Source organism: Durio zibethinus, chromosome 25 (assembly GCF_047325235.1).
Source record: "Durio zibethinus cultivar Kanyao isolate XHJ-2024 chromosome 25, ASM4732523v1, whole genome shotgun sequence".
NCBI lineage: Eukaryota > Viridiplantae > Streptophyta > Magnoliopsida > Malvales > Malvaceae > Durio > Durio zibethinus.
Genome location: NC_143186.1, coordinates 12,132,193 through 12,156,601, shown reverse-complemented (window position 1 = coordinate 12,156,601; position 24,409 = coordinate 12,132,193). Strand labels below are relative to the sequence as shown.

The 24,409-nt window shown below is 29.3% G+C and overlaps 2 protein-coding genes and 4 pseudogenes across 3 annotated transcripts; 5 read left to right on the top strand and 1 right to left on the bottom strand.

Annotated features, from left to right (window-relative positions):
- Positions 1-4,559: 4,559 nt before the first annotated feature.
- LOC111276311 (rust resistance kinase Lr10 pseudogene) lies at positions 4,560-5,437 on the top strand (annotated as a pseudogene).
- A 909-nt stretch (positions 5,438-6,346) lies between these two features.
- LOC111276316 (LEAF RUST 10 DISEASE-RESISTANCE LOCUS RECEPTOR-LIKE PROTEIN KINASE-like 2.4) lies at positions 6,347-9,972 on the top strand. The gene is made up of 4 exons (XM_089754549.1): positions 6,347-7,079; positions 7,654-7,772; positions 7,882-7,911; positions 8,748-9,972. Exons 1-4 carry the CDS (start codon positions 6,403-6,405, stop codon positions 9,830-9,832), a joined length of 1,911 nt encoding a protein of 636 aa, XP_089610675.1. The 5' UTR covers positions 6,347-6,402; the 3' UTR covers positions 9,833-9,972.
- Positions 9,973-11,173: 1,201 nt separating this feature from the next.
- Positions 11,174-11,867, top strand: LOC111276315 (rust resistance kinase Lr10 pseudogene; annotated as a pseudogene).
- Positions 11,868-12,757: 890 nt separating this feature from the next.
- Positions 12,758-20,182, top strand: LOC149511636 (LEAF RUST 10 DISEASE-RESISTANCE LOCUS RECEPTOR-LIKE PROTEIN KINASE-like 2.4). The gene is made up of 4 exons (XM_089754492.1): positions 12,758-13,517; positions 14,092-14,210; positions 14,320-14,349; positions 15,194-20,182. The coding sequence occupies exons 1-4, from the start codon at positions 12,850-12,852 to the stop codon at positions 15,646-15,648; spliced, it is 1,272 nt and encodes a 423-aa protein (XP_089610618.1). The 5' UTR covers positions 12,758-12,849; the 3' UTR covers positions 15,649-20,182.
- Positions 15,715-16,278, top strand: LOC149511637 (rust resistance kinase Lr10 pseudogene; annotated as a pseudogene).
- A 27-nt stretch (positions 20,183-20,209) lies between the features above and the next one.
- Positions 20,210-23,995, bottom strand: LOC149511635 (large ribosomal subunit protein uL13c-like; annotated as a pseudogene). The gene is made up of 4 exons (XR_016333684.1): positions 23,080-23,995; positions 22,386-22,571; positions 21,265-21,435; positions 20,210-20,404 (listed from the first exon to the last, which is right to left on the bottom strand). The product of XR_016333684.1 is annotated as a large ribosomal subunit protein uL13c-like (transcript).
- Positions 23,996-24,409: the final 414 nt, after the last annotated feature.

Sequence of the window (24,409 nt, the reverse complement as noted above, 5' to 3'; positions counted from 1 at the left end):
GAAAAACTATAATCATAATATATAAAATACTATATATTAATTTTAATAATTTTATAATAATTTTATATATTTTATTATTTTTATATTAAAATAATTATAAATATATTCAAAATAATAAAAATTTAATCAATAATAATATTATTATTATGTGAAAAACAAAATCCACGGGGTGGGCTACTTTTAGTACAATAGTATCACATAATAATTTGAGTAATTATAACACAATTCATAAGTCCTTTGTCGAACATGTTCTGAAATAAAATAATAAATGCATAATCTAATGATTTGACCATAATTAGAGACAACAATCCATTCTATCTCTTACCAATTTCGATTCGATCCTGATTTTAAATTTTATGTTGAATCAAATTAAATAATAATAATAAAAAATCAAATTAAAGTTTAGATAAATTCATCTTGACTCTAACTTGATATGTATATATAAATTATTTTTTAAATTATTTATTTAATTTAATATTTATATATAATATTTATTTAATTTTATATTTATCTTAAAAAATAATATTTTATTAATTTTAAATCGAGTTGAATCAGATATGATTTTATATAATATCAAATTAAGTTTAAGATAAAAAAAATCTATCTTAATCAGATCCATTGCTATCCCTACTATCAATATCTTAGCATTATATTAAGATTAAAGGGAAATTAGTCAACACTTGATCAAGTAAAGTGATTCCATGTCTTTAATTGCGAAACTTTAGTTGCGGGACTTTAATTGGATTGCCTCGAGTGGATTACAAAATATAGGTGGTAGGATTTCCAATTAATGGAATTAATGAATCTAATCCAAGATAATTTATTAAATTTTTAGTATTCTTAGAGAAGTAGTCTTTCGAGTAAGGCGTTGGTAATGCAAGGGTCCAGGAAACTTGTATTTAATGGGAACCATACCTTTTTTAGAGTGATAAATAATTGAGTGATCAGCCTCTCAAGATAACATGCAACCGAGTTCTGTTAAGTATAAATGAATTGCAGTGTGTCAGTTTGTGAATTCAAATGAGGACTGGGATTGGAGCAAGATTGGGATATACCAGAGTCGATTAAAGATCAGTTAGGTGTGTTTTTATTGTTTTATGATAGGGAAGACCAATTGTTTTGGTCTGCAACTTCGGATGGTTTTTTTTTCAGGATCTTAGGGCTTACAAGTTGTTTTTGGCTGATCTTCAGCCCAATATTAATTGATTAAAATAATGAGAATTGGATGTGCCTCCTCATATAAAATATTTTTGTGGTTAGTAAAGCATAACGGGACCCTAACAAGGGAGGCATGTATGGCTAAAAGGATGTCAAATTCAGCCTCTTGTTTAAGATGTCAGACCCAGATTCAATCGTAATTTCATTTACTTAGAGATTGCAAGTTCTCAAATATGTTATGGAATTATTGGATTCGAGGCTCTACTTTGAAACGTTTTCTTTCTTTGTCCGTACATGATTGGATCATATTTAATCTTGCCAGGAGTAATATTGTGCACGATGGAATTCCTTGACTGATTTTGTTCATGTTTGGTTGCTGAAATATTTGGAAATGGAAGACTATATGCATATTTGAACAATGATTTTCTTTACCTGTTTATGCTGCTAATATTGTCGGAGATAGGGCTAGGAAATTGTTTGCTTTCCATGAGATCAAAGGAGTTACTTATGCTAAGTAAGTCTCACTTATTGCTTGGAAACCTACTTCATCTATTTTTGTTAAAATTAATGTAGATAGTGCTGCTTCTTCTAATCCAGGCGATTTGGATATAGGAGGCATTGCTCGAGATTCAGATGGTTATTAGATATTTGAGTTTGTTAAAAAAATTAGATATGATTCGGTGTTTAAGGCCGAATTGTATGCAATCCAGATGGGACTAAAGTTAGCTTGTAAGAAAGGTTTTAGGCGAGTGGTTATTGACTAAGATTTTTTGTTGACAGTTAAAAAGACTAAGCTCTACTCATGCAAAAATCATTTTTACCATGTTATTTATCAGTATCAACAATTTATTAATAGAGGTTGGGAGTGTAGAGTTTAATATATCTTCAAAAAGGCAAACTTTTGTGTTGATTATTGGCTAATTGGGTTTTTAGTCAAGGTGATAATAATATGTGTTAAATGACCCTCTAGTAAATTTGGTTTATTTAATGCACGAAAGACCTATTAAGCGTAGTAAGGCCTAGAGCCCTAAGATTGTAAGTGGCTTGACCACTCATTTTGCACACGAAAAATTTATTTATTAATATTTTTATGTTTATTTTAAATTATATGAATCAAAATCTAATTATTTGTGAATTTAATTATGATATTTATAAATTTAATTAACTGTCAATAAATATAATTTATATTTAATGTTATTTAAATTTAATATTTTAAATCTAAATTCATATGTACTATTGATTAATATAAATAATTATGAATCAAACTCAAATTACATTAATATATTAATGATGCACTTGATAATTAGGTTTAATTAATGGGACACCTTTGTTATAAATATGTAAAATTATATATAGAACTAGAATGGACTCAAGTTGATGAAACTAGATTTTTTGATTGGTAATATATTTGTCAAATTCCTTATATATTAACTTGTTAATTACTTTGAAAATGATCATTTAATGAACCTTTGTAATATATGTAAATAACTGAAATCTTATAAATGAAATAAAAAAAATTACAAAAAAGATAAAACATTATATTCGATTTATTCCATTTCAAGAAACTAATACAGGAATTTTATTCCATAGTCCATTACCACCGCCACCCAAGGGGGCCTCATTTTCTAAAACCAAAAATTAAAACAGCATTATCACTATCTAATCAAGCCACAGGAAAAGCCACAACAACACAACCAAATAACAAATGGAAAGTAATTTACTCATTAAAAAGCTTCAGGGTTTTCACTCCTCCACATTGAAACTCAAATTCTAAAAGGTTCTCACAAAAAATATAAGCACATGTTAGAAACTCAAGCATGAAGCCAACTGAACGTAAATATAAGGCTTTTATGCTGTGAAAAGAGATTTCCAGCACGATGTAAATAGCTGTGAAGTGATGCAAATATTTATGATAGAAAAAGTATTTGCAATTTCTTTATTTTTGTCAGTTGTCCAGATGAATTGCACAGACTTCTTTTCTCTCGGTTAAGTTGTCAAGTTGAACACGGATTTTCTTGTTTCTTGCTTGCTTCTTGCTGCCTGCATTACCAAATACGAAGAAAACCATCTAAAGATCTTTTTGATCTTTTTGTCGTCGAAATTGATCATAGCTTGTCGGTTTTACACTTTTTGCTTTAGTTGACTGACTTTTCAGTCATAGAATGATTGCCTTTATTTGAGTGGTAGATTTCAAATGTAATAACGTGGTCTTCAATCTAGCCATGATACTTGAGTGATCGAGAAAAAATTGAAATTTTGAGTTTAATTTAATTTGTTTTATATAATTATTTTTAGTAATTACATTCAATAATTTTAATATTTAAAATTTAATATAGATAAGTTTTTATATCATCCTTAAATTTAGATCAATTTTATATTAAAAAATCAATTTAAAAATAAAAAATAAAAGATTATTCTCAAATACACCCACGTTGGAATTTTTTTAAAATTGTATATAACCTATAAAATAGATACTTGAGCCGATGTCAATTTTAAGAAACTCTAACATGGTTGTATTTTTTTTTTGCTGTTGTCAAGTTAAAAAGCCTTCAATAAAGATCTTTTATCTAAAATTATTATAATATAATTAATTTATTATAATTTAAAATTTATATAAAATTTACACTTATAAATAATAATTCTTACGTGACATTTTATTATAATTAAATAATTATAAAATTATAATAAAAAAATTTGTAAGCGATGTACTCCTCTCCGACGTAAGTAAATTTTTTGGCCGGTGTAAAGTTAATACGTAATTTGAACGGCTTGTGTTAAATTTTCCACATTCTTATTGACTGACTTTTCAAAATGAAGGCTCAGTTTGATACTTTTCTTAGTAGCTGTTGGCACCACACAATTTATCGATGATAAGAAATTTTCCAAATGCTTGTTTTCTTGCCTGAGCTGAACTCGTTGGTCTTTGCTAACATCCTTGTCTCCAATTCCTCTGAAATTTTAGGATGCTAAGACCGAAACTTCCATTGTTTTGCCTCCTTGCCTTTGCTTTCTCTCTATTCCCTGATGCTTGCGTCGCGAGACCCAAGCACTGTGGCTCAACTTTCCGTGGAAATATTACTATTTGATATCCTTTCCGATTAAATAGCCAGCCTCACAAATGTGCTCACAAGATGGATTATTATTAATAATTTTAATATATTTTAATAATAAATAATTTTTAATATTTTAATAGTTATATTAATATTATTTAAAAAAATAAAATTTTTAAAAAACAATAGACATAAAAAAATATTTTTCATTAATTCATTCAAATAATAAAAATTTCTGTCAATTTAAAAAATATAAATATTTTTTAAAAATTATTTTTTGAAAGTTATTTTTTACGAAACAAAATAAACCTAAATTAGGTCGAGGAGGTTATGGCTCTGTGTTTAAAGGAAAACTTCGAAGCGGCTAACTTGTTGCAATAAAATTGTTAGCCAAATTAAAAGCTGATGGCCAAGATTTCATTAGTGAAGTTGCAACTATTGGAAGGATACATCATGTTAATGTGGTGCGACTTATTGGATTTTGTGTGGAGGGATCAAAACAGGCACTTGTATATGATTTCATGATAAATGGATCCTTAGATAAAATCATATTTTCAACAGACAACAACACTTTGAATTGGCAAAGAACGTTTGAGATTGCTTTAGGAGGGGCTCGAGGTATTGAATATTTGCATAGAGGTTGTGAAATGCAAATTCTACATTTTGATATCAAGCCACATAACATTCTTCTGGATGAGAACTTTACTTTCAAAGTTTCAGATTTTGTCCTCGCAAAATTGTATTCAGTGGATGACAGCATCGTCTCTCTCACAGCAGCACGAGGTACACTAGGATACATTGCTCCTGAGTTGTTTTATAAAAACCTTGGAGGCATTTCATGTAAAACAGATGTTTGTAGTTTTGGAATGATGTTAATTGAAATGGTGGGAAGGAGGAAGAACATGAATCCATTTGCAGAACATTCCAGTCAAATTTATTTTCCATTATGGATTTATGATCAACTTGATCAAGGAGATGACATAGAGGTTGGATATGTGACAGAAAGTGAAAACAAAATTATGAGAAAAATGTTGATAGTTGTCTTTTGGTGCATACAGATGAAGCCCGCAAATCGTCCTTCAACGAGCAAAGTCCCGGATATGCTCGAAAGTGAAGTTGGGCTCCTTGAAATGCCTGCCAAGCCTTTTCTACTTTCTCTCGAAATGGCAACTAAAGATCGTGAGCATTCAACGACAACCACATCACTTGGTGCTGGGAATATTTTGTAAGTAACTACTTAAGTTATGCAATATTGTCTCAAAATTTTATTATATATACAGATACTGATATGCTACTTTTAAATTTCATAATTATTTAATTTTTGTAACCCCGTTTATATAATAATCTTATATATACGTGGGATCAAATTGGGATATAAATATTTAAATAAACAATAGAAAAATTAAGGCTTAAAATTAAATCTTTGAATTAAAATCTTTGAATTATTTAATTTTAATTCAAGATTTTTTTTTATTTAAGCCAAAAATCAAGAGCAATATGTTTCGGTGATGTAGAAATTATTAAAACATGGTGCCCTTTGAGATGTAATAAACCCCCAAAATTATATGATAATTAAGTATTATTTATATTATTGTGTGTAAAAGGGTCTTTTATGGGCTAGAATTTAAAAAATGTTATAGGGCATGCCGGGAATAACAAAACTCTCATACTAAATTGGCAGTATTATATGTATACTCACACATGCACTAGAATATTTGAATTTGTGATAAAATTTTTTATTTTATAATTTATGTACATATCGTTTTAAATAATTTTGTTTATATTCTATCGAAGGGTTGTAGTGATCTCCCTACACGGATGAATTACAAAGATATTTTTTTTGGTTGGGTCACGATTTTTTTATTTATAATTATCAGAATTTAATTCTTAAATGATCATTTGATTGTTGACGTTTGTGGGATATTTTTTTGGTTATTTATTGATAGTGTGGAAAATCAATACCCACGAGATGTGACTGGCTTAGTGTTGAAGTGTTTTATGGTTTGGCTTTAATTAGTTGACTGACTGTTTAAGTCAAGGAAGACTTTTTTTTTTATTATTATTTTTGTTGATAAAGGAAGACTTGGTTTCCCATATGTAAGATGAAGATAAATAGAATTCTTCACTAATTGGCTTGCCTGAATTTAATTAAAACGAGTCCCTTAATCTCCTTCTCTCCCACTGAAACTTCAGGATGCAGAAACCAAAACTTCCATTATTTTGCCTCTTGGCCCTTGCTTCATCGCTGTTGTTCCCCCATGCTTGCCTTGCTCGAGGCATACACAAAAATTGTGTCTCTAATCTCTGTGGAAGCGTTAACATCAGTTACCCTTTTAGATTAAAAACCCAGCCTCGCAGCTGTGGTTTTAATGGGTTTGAGCTAGTGTGCGAGAATAACCGTACCATTTTCCCCATGAAATATGGGAATTTCTATGTCCAAAACATCTCTTATGTTGACCAAACGATTCATCTTCTAGATGTGAATCTTGTCAACGACAATTGTTCCATTCCTCATAGTTCCATTCCTCATAGTTTCATTCATGAGTACCGTACTTCAGGACTCTATGGATATAGGGACATGTATCTGGTAAATTGCAGGATGAAGATGAACAACTCTGGGGTTTACATCGGTGCTTCTCGTTGCACCAATCACTCTCCCTCTCCAACTCCACCTACTAATTTCTTTTATTTTTTGGATGGAGAAACAGCTCCGTCTAATTTCAATCAGTCATGCACAGTCGAAGCCCAGGTTCCGATCATGCTTCCTAATATAACGGGCCTCTCTACTTTTGATATTTACAAAAAGCTGATGATGGGCTTCCACCTCTCATGGATTGTTGATACTTCCCGGCATTGGAACTTTGTTAACGTGTGAGGATTTTTTAATTACAAATAGATATCCTTTTTAGCTTATCAAAAATATACTCTTCATTACAATTGAATATCTAACTTTAACTAATTTTGACCTTAATTTTTTATGATATCATGGGAAACTATAAAATAAAAAAAAATTGAGTTAAACAAAACAATTGTAAAATAAAATTTTACAATAGTTTTGTTTGACTGAAAATTTTTGAAAATAAAGAGAGCGATTACTATTTTTATACAAAATAATTATAAATATTTATAAACAATAACCAAATTTAAAAATTCTTAGTTTTTAATTATTTTTAAAAGTTGACGACTATTTATAAACGATTTTTTAAACTCTTTATATAAATTTATAAACATAAATCTCATCTCATCATTTCCAGAATTTAAACCTAATATTTTGGTATTGGACTCTCAAATTTTTATCGTTGTAGAGCCTAATGAGAACTATAATTATTTGTTTATGAATTTACTGTTTAGAGAAAAATTTTAAATTGAGGAATTTAAAACATTTTGAACACTAATTAAGGACTAACTGTTTTGATGATATTTGTTGAATGAATATTAATTCTAGATTGCAATCGTTGGCTTACGGATTGTTGTACGCGATTCCACTATATATAGAAAACAACCTGGCTTTCTTTCTGCAAGGCACCTCACTAAAGGGTTTTTTCGTTGCTTACCCAAATAAAGGTATTCTTTTGGGAGTTCATTGGTATTTTGATTATTGGAATTAATTTGCCTCCGCATTTCTAGTATCTAATAATACTTATATTTTTGGTCTTTGGTAATGTTTGAGCAGGAATAGAGGCTCTTTGCGTTGCAATAACAGGTAAATTAATTCTACCATTACTTCATTCCTATTACTATGAAATTCTAGAGTTAAAGTATATACTACGGCATCCTAATGCAGAGGAATTTAAAATTCAAGTATACAGTATATGTTATTAAAATATGTTTTAATAATATACATTATTGGTGGAGTTACAAAACAAAAAGTTGACATGTACTGTTTAAAATATATTTTTAAAATTTATATAATTTAATATAATAAAAAATAATTCTTTTGATATCATTAATAAAATTTAAAAACTCAACTTACCATGTCTGAAATAATATTTAAGCTAAAATATTAAAAGAATTCCCAAATTTTATCATTTTATTTAGATAAATTCTTCTATTTTTATTGTACTTAGACAAACTCATGCTTTTTTATTTGTATCTAAGTATGCTTTTATTATGATAAGGATTTATTTGGGTACAAATTAAAATTTCAGGGTTTATTAGGGTGTAAAATAAAGATTATAAATTTATTTGGATGCACTAAAAATATAGAACTTTTCTAAATAAAGTGATAAAGTTTAGAAATTTTTGTATTATTTTAGCCTAATACTTAAATATATGTGAATGCATAAAAGAGGCTCCCATAAAGAATTAAACAGCTGCATAAAAGGAAAATCCACTATAAATGATTCTAAATAATGTTGAATTACATTAATTGATTATTTTAGTTGTGAATTTTTATAATGCTAAGATGTTTATTGTCCGAAACAAATATATATATCCACATTAAATTTATTAGTAAATGGCATATTCATATGTTCTACGGTATATTGCCGAATTAATTGATTTCTTTTTACGTTTTTTTTTTTTTTTTCTGATAAACAGGAATTATATTACTCAGAACTTTTTTGGGTATATGTGGCTTGATTGCACTTATTATATGCAAATTAAAAAGGAGACATTTGTCGGTGGATGATGCTATTGAGAATTTTCTACAGAGTCAAAACAATCTAATGCCTATAAGATATTCTTATTCTGAAATAAGGAAAATGACAGAAAATTTCAAGCATAAATTAGGTCAAGGAGGTTATGGCTCTGTGTTTAAAGGAAAACTTCGAAGCGGCCAACTTGTTGCAATAAAATTGTTAACCAAATTAAAAGCTGATGGCCAAGATTTCATTAGTGAAGTTGCAACTATTGGAAGGATACATCATGTTAATGTGGTACGACTTATTGGATTTTGTGTGGAGGGATCAAAACAGGCACTTGTATATGATTTCATGATAAATGGATCCTTAGATAAAATCATATTTTCAACAGACAATAACACTTTAAATTGGCAAAGAACGTTTGAGATTGCTTTGGGAGTGGCTCGAGGTATTGAATATTTGCATAGAGGTTGTGAAATGCAAATTCTACATTTTGATATCAAGCCACATAACATTCTTCTGGATGAGAACTTTACTCCAAAAGTTTCAGATTTTGGCCTCGCAAAATTGTATTCAGTGGATGATAGCATCGTCTCTCTCACAGCAGCACGAGGTACACTAGGATACATTGCTCCTGAGTTTTTTTACAAAAACATTGGAGGCATTTCATATAAAGCAGATGTTTATAGTTTTGGAATGATGTTAATTGAAATGGTTGGAAAGAGGAAGAACTCGGATCCATTTGCAGAACATTCGAGTCAAATTTATCTTCCATCATGGATTTATGATCAACTTGATCAAGGAGATGACATGGAGCTTGAAGATGTGACAGAAAGTGAAAACAAGATTCTGAGAAAAATGTTGATAGTTGCCTTTTGGTGCACACAGATGAAGCCCACAAATCGTCCTTCAATGAGCAAAGTGTTGAAGATGCTGGAAAGTGAAGTTGAACTCCTTGAAATGCCTCCAAAGCCTTTTCTACTTTCTCTCGAAACGGCAACTGAAGATGGTGAGAATTCTGGGGACAACCACATCACTTAATGTTAGAAAAATAATGTAATAGAAAGCTATAAGATACAGCTTGTTAATACTTGATTGTCTTGTGAATTTGTACACTTCTTGTAGCCCTATTGTTGAATAATTGGAGTTTAGCAATTATGGACCTACAAACAAAAATGAAATGACTTCAAGAGATACTACAAATTTCACTTTCCTTACAATTTATTTCACCCAAACTAGTTATAGTATACAAAAAAAATGAACCAAAATGCATCTAAGATACAATAAAGTCTTATTTGTTTATACTTTATACTAATATGACAAACCACTAAACACTTCTTATTAGGAATAGAAATACCTTGTCTTTCCAAAATTTTTTATATCATTCTTGAATTTGGATCAATTTTATATAAAAAAGTCAATTTAAAAGTAAAAAAATAAAAGATTATTCTCAAATACACCCATGTTGGAAGTTTTTTTTAAATATATATAACCTATAATACTTGAGCCGATGTCAATTTAAAGAAGCTCTAACGTGGTTGTATTTTTTTTTTTTATTTTGGCTATTGTCAAGTTAAAAGCCTTCAATAAAGATATTTTATCTAAAATTATTATAATATAATTAATTTATTATAATTTAAAATTTATATAAAATTTACACTTATAAATAATAATTCTTACATGACATTTTATTATAATTAAATAATTATAAAATTATAGTAAAAAAATTTGTAAGTGATGTACTCCTCTCCGACGTAAGTAAATTTTCTGGCCGGTGTCAAGTTACTACGTAATTTGAACGGCTTGTGTTAAATTTTCCACATTCTTATTGACTGAATTTTCAAAATGAAGGCTCAGTTTGATACTTTTCTTAGTAGCTGTTGGCACCACACAATTTATCGATGATAAGAAAATTTCCAAATGCTTGTTTTCTTGCCTGAGCTGAACTAGTTGGTCTTTGCTAATATCCTTGTCTCCAATTCCTCTGAAATTTTAGGATGCTAAGACCGAAACTTCCATTGTTTTGCCTCCTTGCCCTTGCTTTCTCTCTATTCCCCGATGCTTGCGTCGCGAGACGCAAGCACTGTGGCAGACGCAAGCATCTGTGGCTCAACTTTCCGTGGAAATATTACTATTTGATATCTTTTCGATTAAATAGCCAGCCTCACAAATGTGCTCACAAGATGGATTATTATTAATAATTTTAATATATTTTAATAATAAATAATTTTTAATATTTTAATAGTTATATTAATATTATTTAAAAATATAGAATTTTTAAAAAACAAATAAACATCAAAAAATATTTTTCATTAACTCATCCAAATAATAAAAGTTTCTGTCAATTTAGAAAATGTAAATATTTTTCAAAAATTATTTTTCATGATAAATGGATCCTTAGATAAAATTATATTTTCAACAGATAATAACATTTTGAATTGGCAAAAAACGTTTGAGATTGTTTTGGGAGTGATTCGATGTATTGAATATTTGCATAGAGGTTGTGAAATGCAAATTCTACATTTTGATATCAAGCCACATAACATTCTTCTAGATGAGAACTTTACTCCAAAAGTTTCAGATTTTGGCCTCGCAAAATTGTATTCAGTGGATGATAGCATCTTCTCTCTCACAGCTGCACGAGGTACACTAGGATACATTGCTCCTGAGTTTTTTTACAAAAACATTGGAGGCATTTGTTTATAGTTTTGGAATGATGTTAATTGAAATGGTTGGAAGGAGGAAGAACTTGGATCCATTTGCAGAACATTCCAGTCAAATTTATCTTCCATCATGGATTTATGATCAAATTGATCAAGGAGATGACATGGAGCTTGAAGATGTGACAGAAAGTGAAAATAAAATTCTGAGAAAAATGTTGATAGTTGTCTTTTGGTGCATACAGATGAAGCCCGCAAATCGTCCTTCAATGAGCAAAGTCCCGGATATGCTCGAAAGTGAAGTTGGGCTCCTTGAAATGCCTGCCAAGCCTTTTCTACTTTCTCTCGAAATGGCAGCTAAAGATAGTGAGCATTCAACGACAACCACATCACTTGGTCCTGGGAATATTTTGTAAGTAACTACTTAAGCTATGCAATATTGTCTCAAAATTTTATTATATATACAGATACTGATATGCTACTTTTAAATTTCATAATTATTTAATTTTTGTAACCCCGTTTAGATAATAATCTTATATATACGTGGGATCAAATTGGGATATAAATATTTAAATAAACAATAGAAAAATTAAGGCTTAAAATTAAATCTTTGAATTAAAATCTTTGAATTATTTAATTTTAATTCAATATTTTTTTTATTTAAGCCGAAAATCAAGAGCAATATGTTTCGGTGATGTAGAAATTATTAAAAGATGGTGCCCTTTGAGATGTAATAAACCCCCAAAAAAAATTATATGATAATTAAGTATTATTTATATTATTGTGTGTAAAAGGGTCTTTTATGGGCTAGAATTTAAAAAATGTTATAGGGCATGCCGGGGATAACAAAACTCTCATACTAAATTGGCAGTATTATATGTATACTCACACATGCACTAGAATATTTGAATTTGTGATAAAATTTTTTATTTTATAATTTATGTACATATCGTTTTAAATAATTTTGTTTATATTCTATCGAAGGGTTGTAGTGATCTTCCTACCCTGCGGGCTTACACGGATGAATTACAAAGATATTTTTTTTGGTTGGGTCACGATTTTTTTATTTATAATTATCAGAATTAAATTCTTAAATGTTCATATGATTGTTGACGTTTGTGGGATTTTTTTTGGTTATTTATTGATAGTGTGGAAAATCAATACCCACGAGATGTGACTGGCTTAGTGTTGAAGTGTTTTATGGTTTGGCTTTAATTAGTTGACTGACTTTTTAAGTCAAGGAAGACTTTTTTTTTTATTATTTTTTTTGTTGATAAAGGAAGACTTGTGGTTTCCCATATGTAAGATGAAGATAAATAGAATTCTTCACTAATTGGCTTGCCTGAATTTAATTAAAACGAGTCCCTTAATCTCCTTCTCTCCCACTGAAACTTCAGGATGCAGAGACCAAAACTTCCATTATTTTGCCTCTTGGCCCTTGCTTCATCGCTGTTGTTCCCCCATGCTTGCCTTGCTCGAGGCATACACAAAAATTGTGTCTCTAATTTCTGTGGAGGCGTTAACATCAGTTACCCTTTTAGATTAAAAACCCAGCCTCGCAGCTGTGGTTTTAATGGGTTTGAGCTAGTGTGCGAGAATAAAAGTACCATTTTCCCCATGAAATATGGGAATTTCTATGTCCAAAACATCTCTTATGTTACCCAAACGATTCATCTTCTAGATGTGAATCTTGTCAACGACAATTGTTCCATTCCTCATAGTTCCATTCCTGAGTACCGTACTTCAGGACTCCATGCATATAGGGACATGTATCTGGTAAATTGCAGGATGAAGATGAACAACTCTGGGGTTTACATCGATGCTTCTCGTTGCACCAATCACTTTCCCTCTCCAACTCCACCTACTAATTTCTTTTATTTTTTGGATGGAAGAACAGCATTTTCTGATTTCCATCAGTCATGCACAGTCGAAGCCCAGGTTCCGATTCCGTACATGCTTTATGATATAATTGGCCTCTCTACTTTTGATATTTACCAAAATCTGATGATGGGCGTCCACGTCTCATGGAGTGTTGATACTTCTCGGCATTGGAACTTTGTTAACGTGTGAGGATTTTTTAATTACAAATAGATATCCTTTTTAGCTTATCAAAAGTATACTCTTCATTACAATTGAATATCTAACTTTAACTAATTTTGACCTTAATTTTTTATGATATCATGCGAAACTATAAAATAAAAAAAAATTGAGTTAAACAAAACAATTGTAAAATAAAATTTTACAATAGTTTTGTTTGACTGAAAATTTTTGAAAATAAACAGAGCGATTACTATTTTTATACAAAATAATTATAAATATTTATAAACAATAACCAAATTTAAAAATTCTTAGTTTTATATTCTTTTTAAAAGTTGACGACTATTTATAAACGATTTTTTAAACTCTTTATATAAATTTATAAACATAAATCCCATCTCATCATTTCCAGAATTTAAACCTAATATTTTCGTATTGGACTCTCAAATTTTTATCGTTGTAGAGCCTAATGAGAACTATAATTATTTGTTTATGAACTTACTGTTTAGAGAAAAATTTTAAATTGAGGAATTTAAAACATTTTGAACACTAATTAAGGACTAACTGTTTTCATGATATTTGTTGAATGAATATTAATTCTAGATTGCGATCGTTGGCTTACGGATTGTTGTACGCGATTCCACTATATATAGAAAACAACCTGGCTTTCCTTCTGCGAGGCACCTCTCTAAAGGGTATTTTCGGTGCTTACCCAAATAAAGGTATTCTTTTGGGAGTTCATTGGTATTTTGATTATTGGAATTAATTTGCCTCCGCATTTCTAGTCTCTAATAATACTTATATTTTTGGTCTTTGGTAATGTTTGAGCAGGAATAGAGGCTCTTTGCGTTGCAATAACAGGTAAATTAATTCTACCATTACTTCATTACTATTACTATGAAATTCTAGAGTTAAAGTATATAATACGGCATCCTAATGCAGAGGAATTTAAAATTCAAGTATACAGTATATATTATTAAAATATGTTTTAATAATATACATTATTGGTGGAGTTACAAAATAAAAAGTTGACATGTACTTTTTAAAATATATTTTAAAAATTTATATGATTTAATATAATAAAAAAAATTCTTTTGGTATCATTAATAAAATTTAAAAACTAAACTTACCATGTCTGAAATAATATTTAAGCTAAAATATTAAAAGAATTCCCAAAATTTATCATTTTATTTAGATAAATTCTTCTATTTTTATTGTACTTAGATAAACTCTTGCTCTTGCTTTTTGATTTGTATCTAAGTATGCTTTTATTATGATAAGGATTTATTTGGATACAAATTAAAATTTAAGGGTTTATTAGGGTGTAAAACAAAGATTAGAAATTTATTTGGATGCACTAAAAATATAAAACTTATCTAAATAAAGTGATAAAGTTTAGAAATTTTTGTATTATTTTAGCCAAATACTTAAATATATGTGAATGCATAAAAGAGGCTCCGATAAAGAATTAAACAGCTGCATAAAAGGAAAATCCACTATAAATGATTCTAAATAATGTTGAATTACATTAATTGATTATTTTAGTTGTGAATTTTTATAATGCTAAGATGTTTATTGTCCGAAACAAATATATATATATCCACATTAAATTTATTAGTAAATTGCATATTCATATGTTCTACAGTATATTGTCGAATTAATTGATTTCTTTTTATGTTTTTTTTTTTTTTTTTCTGATAAACAGGAATTATATTACTCAGAACTTTTTTGGGTATATGCGGCTTGATTGCACTTATTATATGCAAATTAAAAAGGAGACATTTGTCGGTGGATGATGCTATTGAGAATTTTCTACAGAGTCAAAACAATCTAATGCCTATAAGATATTCTTATTCTGAAATAAGGAAAATGATAGAAAATTTCAAGCATAAATTAGGTCAAGGAGGTTATGGCTCTGTGTTTAAAGGAAAACTTCGAAGCGGCCAACTTGTTGCAATAAAATTGTTAACCAAATTAAAAGCTGATGGCCAAGATTTCATTAGTGAAGTTGCAACTATCGGAAGGATACATCATGTTAATGTGGTGCGACTTATTGGATTTTGTGTGGAGGGATCAAAACAGGCACTTGTATATGATTTCATGATAAATGGATCTTTAGATAAAATCATATTTTCAAAAGACAATAACACTTTGAATTGACAAAAAACGTTTGAGATTGCTTTAGAAGTGGCTCGAGGTATTGAATATTTGCATAGAGGTTGTGAAATGCAAATTCTACATTTTGATATCAAGCCACATAACATTCTTCTGGATGAGAACTTTACCCCAAAAGTTTCAGATTTTGGCCTCGCAAAATTGTATTCAGTGGATGATAGCATCGTCTCTCTCACAGCAGTACGAGGTACACTAGGATACATTGCTCCTGAATTTTTTTACAAAAACATTGGAGGCATTTCATATAAAGCAGATGTTTATAGTTTTGGAATGATGTTAATTGAAATGGTTGGAAAGAGGAAGAACTTGGATCTAGCTGCAGAACATTCCAGTCAAATTTATCTTCCATCATGGATTTATGATCAACTTGATCAAGGAGATGACATGGAGCTTGAAGATGTGACAGAAAGTGAAAACAAAATTCCGAGAAAAATGTTGATAGTTGCCTTTTGGTGCACACAGATGAAGCCCACAAATCGTCCTTCAATGAGCAAAGTGTTGAAGATGCTGGAAAGTGAAGTTGAACTCCTTGAAATACCTCCAAAGCCTTTTCTACTTTCTCTCGAAACGGCAGCTAAAGATGGTGAGAATTCTGGGGACAACCACATCACTTAATGTTAAAAAAATAATGTAATACAAAGCTATAAGATACAGCTTGTTAATACTTGATTGTCTTGTCTTGTAAACTTCTTGTAGTCTCATTGTTGAATAATTAGAGTTAAGCAATTATGAACCTTCAAACATGAACGAAATGACTTTCTGGACGTACTACAAATGTTACTTTCCTTAGTTTATTTTGTCCCAACTAATTATAATAAGCCAAAAAGATGAATCAAAACATTTCCAAAATACAATAAAGCCTTATTTGTTTATATTTTGCATTAGTATAACAAACCACTAAACACTCCACGGTAGAAATAGAAATATATTGTCTTTTAAAAATTTTCTGCAAAAAACAATGCTAAAGCAACTTTTAATTGAGAAAGTAATGGAAGAAAGAAGAAAGTAATTTAGAATTAAATTGGATGTTCAAATAAACTCACATCAATTTCTATATTTATAGAGAATGGATCTTAAAATTGTGACTTTTGATTAAAAACACACATTTCTGAATAATTACACATGTAATTATTCATCTTTAATAAATGAAAAATCACTTTTTGAATAATTAAAACTTATTCCAAGAAAAGTAATTTTTCACATTTCAGAAATTTATAACTTTTGAACTAAGGCAGACAATTGCTATAATCAGGCATCCGACTGTCTTACTGTATTTTCATTACAGACCATTTTTTTGACAAGCGAGGCAATCAACTGCCCTCTGATAGGCATCTGACTGTCCAAGTTCATTTCAAAAACAAAATGCTTTCCTGACTGGGCATCCGATTGCCTAAAAGACACCTTATAACAGAAGCTATTCCCTATTTTCATGGAAGCTCTGTTTGTCGACTTCCTTTGTTATGTTATTCGACTAACCCTAACCAAAGCTTAATTCAAGTTTTTTTTTTCACTTGGCTTCTTATTATTTTGAAAATCATTTCTAACACTTATAAATGTTGATATAGAAAAATCAGGAGCAATATGAACTGCTGATGCAAAAATTATTAAAACATGGTGCCTTTTAAGATGTAATAAACCCCAAAGAATTATGTGATAATAAGTATTATTTATATAGGGTTAATCTCATGAACGACCTTTTAAATTATAGTAAAATGTTAAATGCGGTACCTGAATCTTAAAAATCTCTAATATGATATCTGAATTATAAATATGTTAACTAATGTGATATTCATCTTTAAACGTGAAATGATGACACATGATAGACAAAAAACCCTCTAAGTATCATATTATTTAATATATTTATAGTTTAAGTATCACATTAAAGAGTTTTAGAGTTCATATACCATATTAAACATTTCATTATAATTTAAGAGTCATTCACGATATTAACCCAATTATATATCATGTGTAATTGGTTCTTTTCTAGGCTAGTATTACGAAATGTTACAACTTACAATAACATCAACAATTCTAAGGATTAAAGTGATGTGTTGGAAAACAAATCCGAATGATAAAATGACAAATAACAGAACTTTCTACCATATTGGTAGAGTATTATATATACTCTTAGATATGCTAGAATTTCTGAATTTATGATAGACTAAAAGATTAAAAAATTAAAAAATTTGTTGAATAAAAATTCAATTATTATTCAACCTTCTATCATTTTGTTATAACAAATTAAATTTTTAAACATGTCGAATAAAAATTCAATTATTATTCAACCTTTTATCATTTTATTATAACAAATTAAATTTTTAAACATTTATTTTCATTAATTAAGTTTTTATTAGACGAAAATTGGTTAAACTTTAACATCCATTTTTATCTAATCAAGGGTTCAATTGAGATAAAATAGATGTTTAAGGGTTCAATTGGATGAAAATAAATGTTTAATGATTCAACTGATCCTAAATATAAAATTAAAAATTTCATTTATTACAATAAAATGTCAAATAATTAATAATTAATTAAATTTTATTTGGTGGCTTTTTTTAACATTTTTTCTTTATGATACTTCGATGAAAGTCAAAGAAATTAAAAAATCAATTTAAAGCAAGGTCAAGAATGAAAATATATGTATGTATATATATATATATATATATATATATATATATAGTCTGATACTAACATTAATTAAAATCCACTTTTATATTACAATTCCCAATTTAGTATAATTGTAAAATTATTATTATCCTAGCCAAAACAAAAATTACTCTAAGATGTGTTTTTTTTTTTTTTTTTTGGAAAATATAGCAGCACATAATGTCAAATTAAACCAGTAAATAATTGTCTATTGATAAAATATTACATATAAAAAGACATTTATCTATTTAAAATTAATTATAAAAATCATCGTACTTTCATAAATTTTTTAAATAACTCCATATCCATTTATTATATCCAATTGAACTATTAAAATATTATTTTTTGTTTAATCAAATCTTTATCAAATGAAAGTAGTTAAAATTCATTATCCTAGTCGATATTAAAATTAACGATATGAACACACGATAAACTATTTATGAACATATTTGATTTTATATTTATTTATTAAATTTAATAAATAATTATGAATAATATTTTAAGGTTAGTTAATTAAATGAATAAATTATAAACATAGGCAAAGGTAAGAATATGAGAAAGGAAGACCAAATAGCAATTTTACTAGAGAAGGGCCAAGCATTATTTTTTTGTGGGATCGAGTATTATACTACAGTAAAGTAAAAACTTTGGTCAAATTATGTTGCAAGTCCCTATACTCATTTAACCCCTTATAGTGTAATTCATCTAAATATAGTTTTCATATTAAACTAATTTGATAATTCTAATCCAATTATTAATTTTATTAAATTTTTTTGTTAAAAATATTGATGTGAGTGTTACTTTGATAATGTGATTGTTAACTTTATGATGTATTATTTTAATTAGTTAAAAATGAAACTAATGATGACATAGAAAAATTAAAATGACAGGTGGCAAATTTTATTAGTCCACATAAGTTTTCTTGCTTTTAATTAATTCTTTTCAAAAGCATTCATTTGAATTTTTTAATTACTTACAAATAAGAAAAAAAAAACTTTCAAAAAGAAAAAAAAATGAAAACCCCCAAATCCTGGTACGAAAGATTCAGAACCAACAACCTAAAATCAAATTTCTAAATTGAAATCATCAACTTTCTGAAGGTGAAAGAATCATCGCAAAGCCTTTGATGCTGGAAACGATGGCAAAGAACCTATCAAACTAAGAAACCAGAAGAGTAATCTACTGTTGATGTGAAGAACGACTAAAAAAAGTAGTTTCTAAAAATAAGAAAAAATAAAGTAAAAAAGAATCACTACAATCAGCAACCAATGGGATAAAGTGGTAAGAGCTTTAAATTTCGCTCTTTATTTTAACTTCTCATATGTGAATATGTACCCCACTTTTGTTCTTGTGATAATGCAAAATAGCGATAGTCAAACTTAATAATCTAAAATATGATATAGTAATATAACGTGAAAATAATATAAAACAATAAAAGTAAAACGGTTTAAAATTTTAAAACAAATCATTTATGACTTTAACAAAAAAAATGTATTTTGTATTTAATGTAATTTTCATATAAAATACAACATAAATATATGAATTATCAGAATTTTACATGACACAATAATACCCAAGTTGTCAAGTCTAAAATCAGTAAACGGTTTTGTGAATGTGACTTTTAACATGCACTTTTGTTCCGAAAAAAAATCAATTCATATGCTAGTTGGGTATAACTTATTGTCAGTATTCTAGCAACCACCACAGACCCAAAACCCATTTCGTCTTTTCAACCTAGACAAAAAAAAAAAAACCAAAAAATAGCAAATTTGGCAATAAAAAGCAACAAAAAACCACAACTTAAAAGCAAGCATAAGAAAAATCGAAAGAAGAAAAAAGAAAAGTAGCATAATGAGAGCCAAAGAATGAAAGTCATAACCTGAGGACCAAAGACATGAGAAAATGGCAAGCAGGGTGGAAAGCACCATTGCCTGCTCTCTCTCTTCATCTCTCAAGCCTGACCCAGCTTTAAGGTGGTTTAACTCTGCTTCTGTACCCTTTTGTCCCATAGAGGCAGCTCAATTGGCTTCTGAGCCTCATGCGGATGGTCTGGGCCCTTGTAAACCTTTAGGTGGTTAAACAATGCTCTACCGAGCTGAATAAAACAAATATTAGTGTAAAGCTAGGCAATAATCAATCAAAATCATGCCGCAGCATTCGAAGAAACAGCATAATTGTTGCCTGAAGTAAAAACTTCTGGAAGAGAATGAAACCACCGGATTGCATGCAAAAGCTGACATAAGCATTCATAATCAAAGGCTTGACCTTGATATATTCACTTATAAACCTTACCAATTGGACTGTATTAAGAATTATTAAGATTGTATTCACAAATTAAACTGCTAGTTATGCCAAATTGCTTTCCATATCTTTTCGGCTCATCTCAATGGTTGGCACTTGGCACTCTGTACATGACCCGTACCATTAAAATGCACTTTGCACATTTTAGATTCCGGCATCACGGATGCTTAACCAGCCTTTTTTTGCAATCCTTACTAAGAATGTAATGCTAATTTGTAGAGCACCTCAACCCCCAAGTTAATTTTATCATTATACCACATGATGTTTATACACATACAGATTTCATGAAGCCACCCTAGTAAAGCTATTACAACAGGAGATTAATTAAACTAGCTTCAAGGTGTGCACATAGAAAGTCCAGATTCAGTTTTTTCTCATTCTTTAAGACCTTGCAAGAGTCATTTTTGGAAAATTCCTAATTAGTGTAAACTGAGTGAAAAGCTTAGCAGTAGAATAACTATCATACATACAAACAAGAAAAACTAGTCACGAATCTTCAGATTGATCAGCAATATATAAATTCAGAAGGGTTATGAGGCTTTATTATCCCTTTATTTAGCAGCTAAATTATTGATATATGGGTTGTAAATTTTAAATCTATATATTGATCTCATATTTACATATTAGTCTTGTGTTTAAAACCAACGAACTCACCCTTCCTTTAGGAAGCATACCACGAACAGCATGCTCAATAATTCTTTCAGGAATTCTCTTCTGCAGCTGGTCAAACGTTTCCACTTTCATGCTACCTGGTCTTCCTGAATGCCTCCTGTAGAGCTTCTGGGTCCTTTTCTTTCCAGATACAGCAACTTTTTCAGCATTTACCTATTGAATTGAACAGCAAACGCTTTTAGGATTTCTATATCAAATAATAAACCTATTGTAAGAAAGCGGGTGGCGTCATCAAAGCTTCCTCTGCTAAACTGCCAAATTACCATCGGTTGAAACATGATCCCTCAAGCAGACATATCTTTTTCAAAATAAAAAGGCAATCAAATCCATGCCAAAAGGCTACATGTTGCTACAAGAGAAAATTTGTTCGTACAATAAAAATGCAAACTTGATCTATTAACATGAAAGAACTTTGGCAGTTAAGTTACCAAAGAGCCACTTTGTTATGTTTTCAAAGATTTGATAACGAACACTATCTTTAGATCCATCACCATCAGTCACACTCTATGATTGCATGCAGCCTGATATAGAAGTGTAGTTTGTACGCAGGCTAGGACTCCAATACAAAGGAATAAGTTCCGACTTAAGTCAAACAAGACTCTTTGTCATCAAAACTCACTATTCTAATGCAATATGGATCTAGATTAATATAGAGCAAGATAATAACTGCCAACTTAGAAACCAACTTTACCCTAAGATCACTTATACACTTAAAGCAGGTTGATAAACCTCAAACGCCTTATAATCATAGCAGCCAGTCAAGGTATCCCTGCTCAATGTTTCAACTACTTATCCGATGTAAATGAATATAACATCAAAACTCTAACAAGATCCATAAACTTACATTATTATTAGCAAATGCAATCAGGCCAAAAAGCTTTACCATTGCACATGGAATCAGATTCAAAATGCACAAAATCATGATTTTTAAAAAGAAATTGTAACATGTAAATTTCAAAGAGCAACCAACACTTTCTACGTAGTCCAACCACTTTCCAGCATCTAACCAATTACAAACAACAACACAAACAAGTGCTCTTAAGGACAACAACTCCTAAACATGGTCTACAACAAGAAATATAATGACCCCAAAAACCACATACCACTATCACAAAAGCACCCATATCGACACTAGGAGTATAAGTGGGCAAATTCTTTCCACGAATATGCACAGCAATTATTGATGCCAGTCTTCCCAGAATTTTGTCCGTTGCATCAACAATGTACCATGTTTTTTCAGTATTAATGTGATCTTTAGCTTTGGGATACCATGTTTTGTTCCAAATGTCCTGCAAACAAAAAGAACATGATCCAAATTATGTATGCAAGTAGGGAGATAAGCAGAAACGTCATCAAAGAACACGGTGAGAAGCAGATAGCATAAGCTAAAAGTTTCAGAAGGTGAATAAAATCTCACATTAATAATTTTGAAAAAAAAAAAAGACAAAGAAACGAAGGGAAATTATGCCACACCATAAGAACAGAAATTCTCAATATATATCATCTGTAATTAATAATTTTATTTAAAAAAAAAAAAAGAACTACCCAATCCTACAAAACCCAAGAAGAATATATTGGCCAAAGTTTCAAAGCTGAAACTTTTAGTATATCTTGTTTAAGGTTCAAACCAAAACCAATCCCAATTTTCAGATTATCAGATAAAATTTTGAAAAAAAAAAAATTTTTCCACCAAAAGAACCATGAAAATCTTCACTGCAATAGTCATAATTACTTTAAATAACCTTCCATTGAAAATCCAGGAAAAAAAAGACAATGAAATAGAGAGAGGGGTTTTACAGGGCCATCAGCCTCGGATTCCTCGAACATCCAACGTTGGTTTTCAGGGACAAGACAGAGGTCCTGACAGCAAACCCTGAAATCCCTTTTAGAGAAAGAGAGTGTTGTTGTCCGAACAGAAGGAGGTTTGGATAATGCTACTACTGGGAAGAACCCAAGAAAAGAGCTTTGGTTACTGGGAATAGTCTTTCTTAAAGAAGCAAATGAAGGTCTCTGTGAAGAAGAAGAAGAAGAAGAAGAAGAGAAGATGGTTGAGGTTGAAGCACAAAGGATTGCCATTTTCTTTGGTCTCTCGTCCACTGGTTCACTCTTGCTGTTCTGGCAATTGGATAAGATGACTTTCTTTGCATTCGTTTTTTCATTCAATTTTTTTCCTCCTGCAGACTGCAGAGTGACACTAAACAGTAAATCCCTTCGCTATCTAGTTTCAATTGGACTCGGGTAGGTTCGGGCCATCAGTTATCTAGATGGCTTGAACAAAGTGAAGCCCAAACTTACCCTTGATAAAGGAACACAATAGATTGGGCCTTTGTTTTTATTTGTTTCACTTGGGGAATCAAATGGAGGTGCTAAAATAAACTCCAACCAAAAGTTTTGCTATAAAAATCCGAATTCTAACTTTCACCCAAACTCGATTTAATAATCTTGGACCCGATAAACCCCAAAACTAAACAACCAATCTAAAAATTGTGCAAACCCGAAAAAGAAAATCAATACTCAAACTCAACACGAACTCATAAAACATTTCAGAATGGTTATATTTTTCATAAAATCTAAAAAATTGTTTGACAGATCCGAATTAAAATCTTGCTCAAACTTGAAAATGCCTAAACATAAAAGATTCAAATCCAAAATAATCCAAACCGCAAAAAATTAGAGTCTGAAATAATTTAGAGATATTAACAGAATGTATATCTATTATTTTTGAGATTTCTTTATCTGAATTTATTTAATATTTATAATATTTAAATTTGTTTAAATATTTTTTTAAGTTTAATATCTTTATTTAAATCGGTTTAAATAAATACAATTTTTTTAAATATTTAATCCTTAAAAATATCTGTTTATTTATTTTTTTAAAAAATATAAAATAAATAAATTTTAAATTTAAATTTTAAATTCACTTTTAATTAATAACAAATAAAAATTATTTATTAAGATTCAAATTTAGATTTTTTATCAAAATATAAAATAAATAAGATTTAAATTTAAATTTTAAGTTCACTTTTAATTAATAACAAACAAAAATTATTTGTTAAGATTAAAACTTTCCACAAATATAAAATTTTACATATTTTACATATATAAATAGATAATTGAATACGAATTC

What these genes read in the sequence shown, in the direction of transcription:
- LOC149511636 (XM_089754492.1), top strand. Translation starts at nt 12,850, where the DNA reads ATGCAGAGACCAAAACTTCCATTATTTTGCCTCTTGGCCCTTGCTTCA. An exon ending in CGGTGCTTACCCAAATAAAG is followed by an intron (nt 14,211 to 14,319) that starts GTATTCTTTTGG and finishes ATGTTTGAGCAG; the next exon opens with GAATAGAGGCTCTTTGCGTT. An exon ending in TCTTTGCGTTGCAATAACAG is followed by an intron (nt 14,350 to 15,193) that starts GTAAATTAATTC and finishes TCTGATAAACAG; the next exon opens with GAATTATATTACTCAGAACT.
- LOC111276316 (XM_089754549.1), top strand. Translation starts at nt 6,403, where the DNA reads ATGCAGAAACCAAAACTTCCATTATTTTGCCTCTTGGCCCTTGCTTCA. An exon ending in CATTGGAACTTTGTTAACGT is followed by an intron (nt 7,080 to 7,653) that starts GTGAGGATTTTT and finishes TATTAATTCTAG; the next exon opens with ATTGCAATCGTTGGCTTACG. An exon ending in CGTTGCTTACCCAAATAAAG is followed by an intron (nt 7,773 to 7,881) that starts GTATTCTTTTGG and finishes ATGTTTGAGCAG; the next exon opens with GAATAGAGGCTCTTTGCGTT.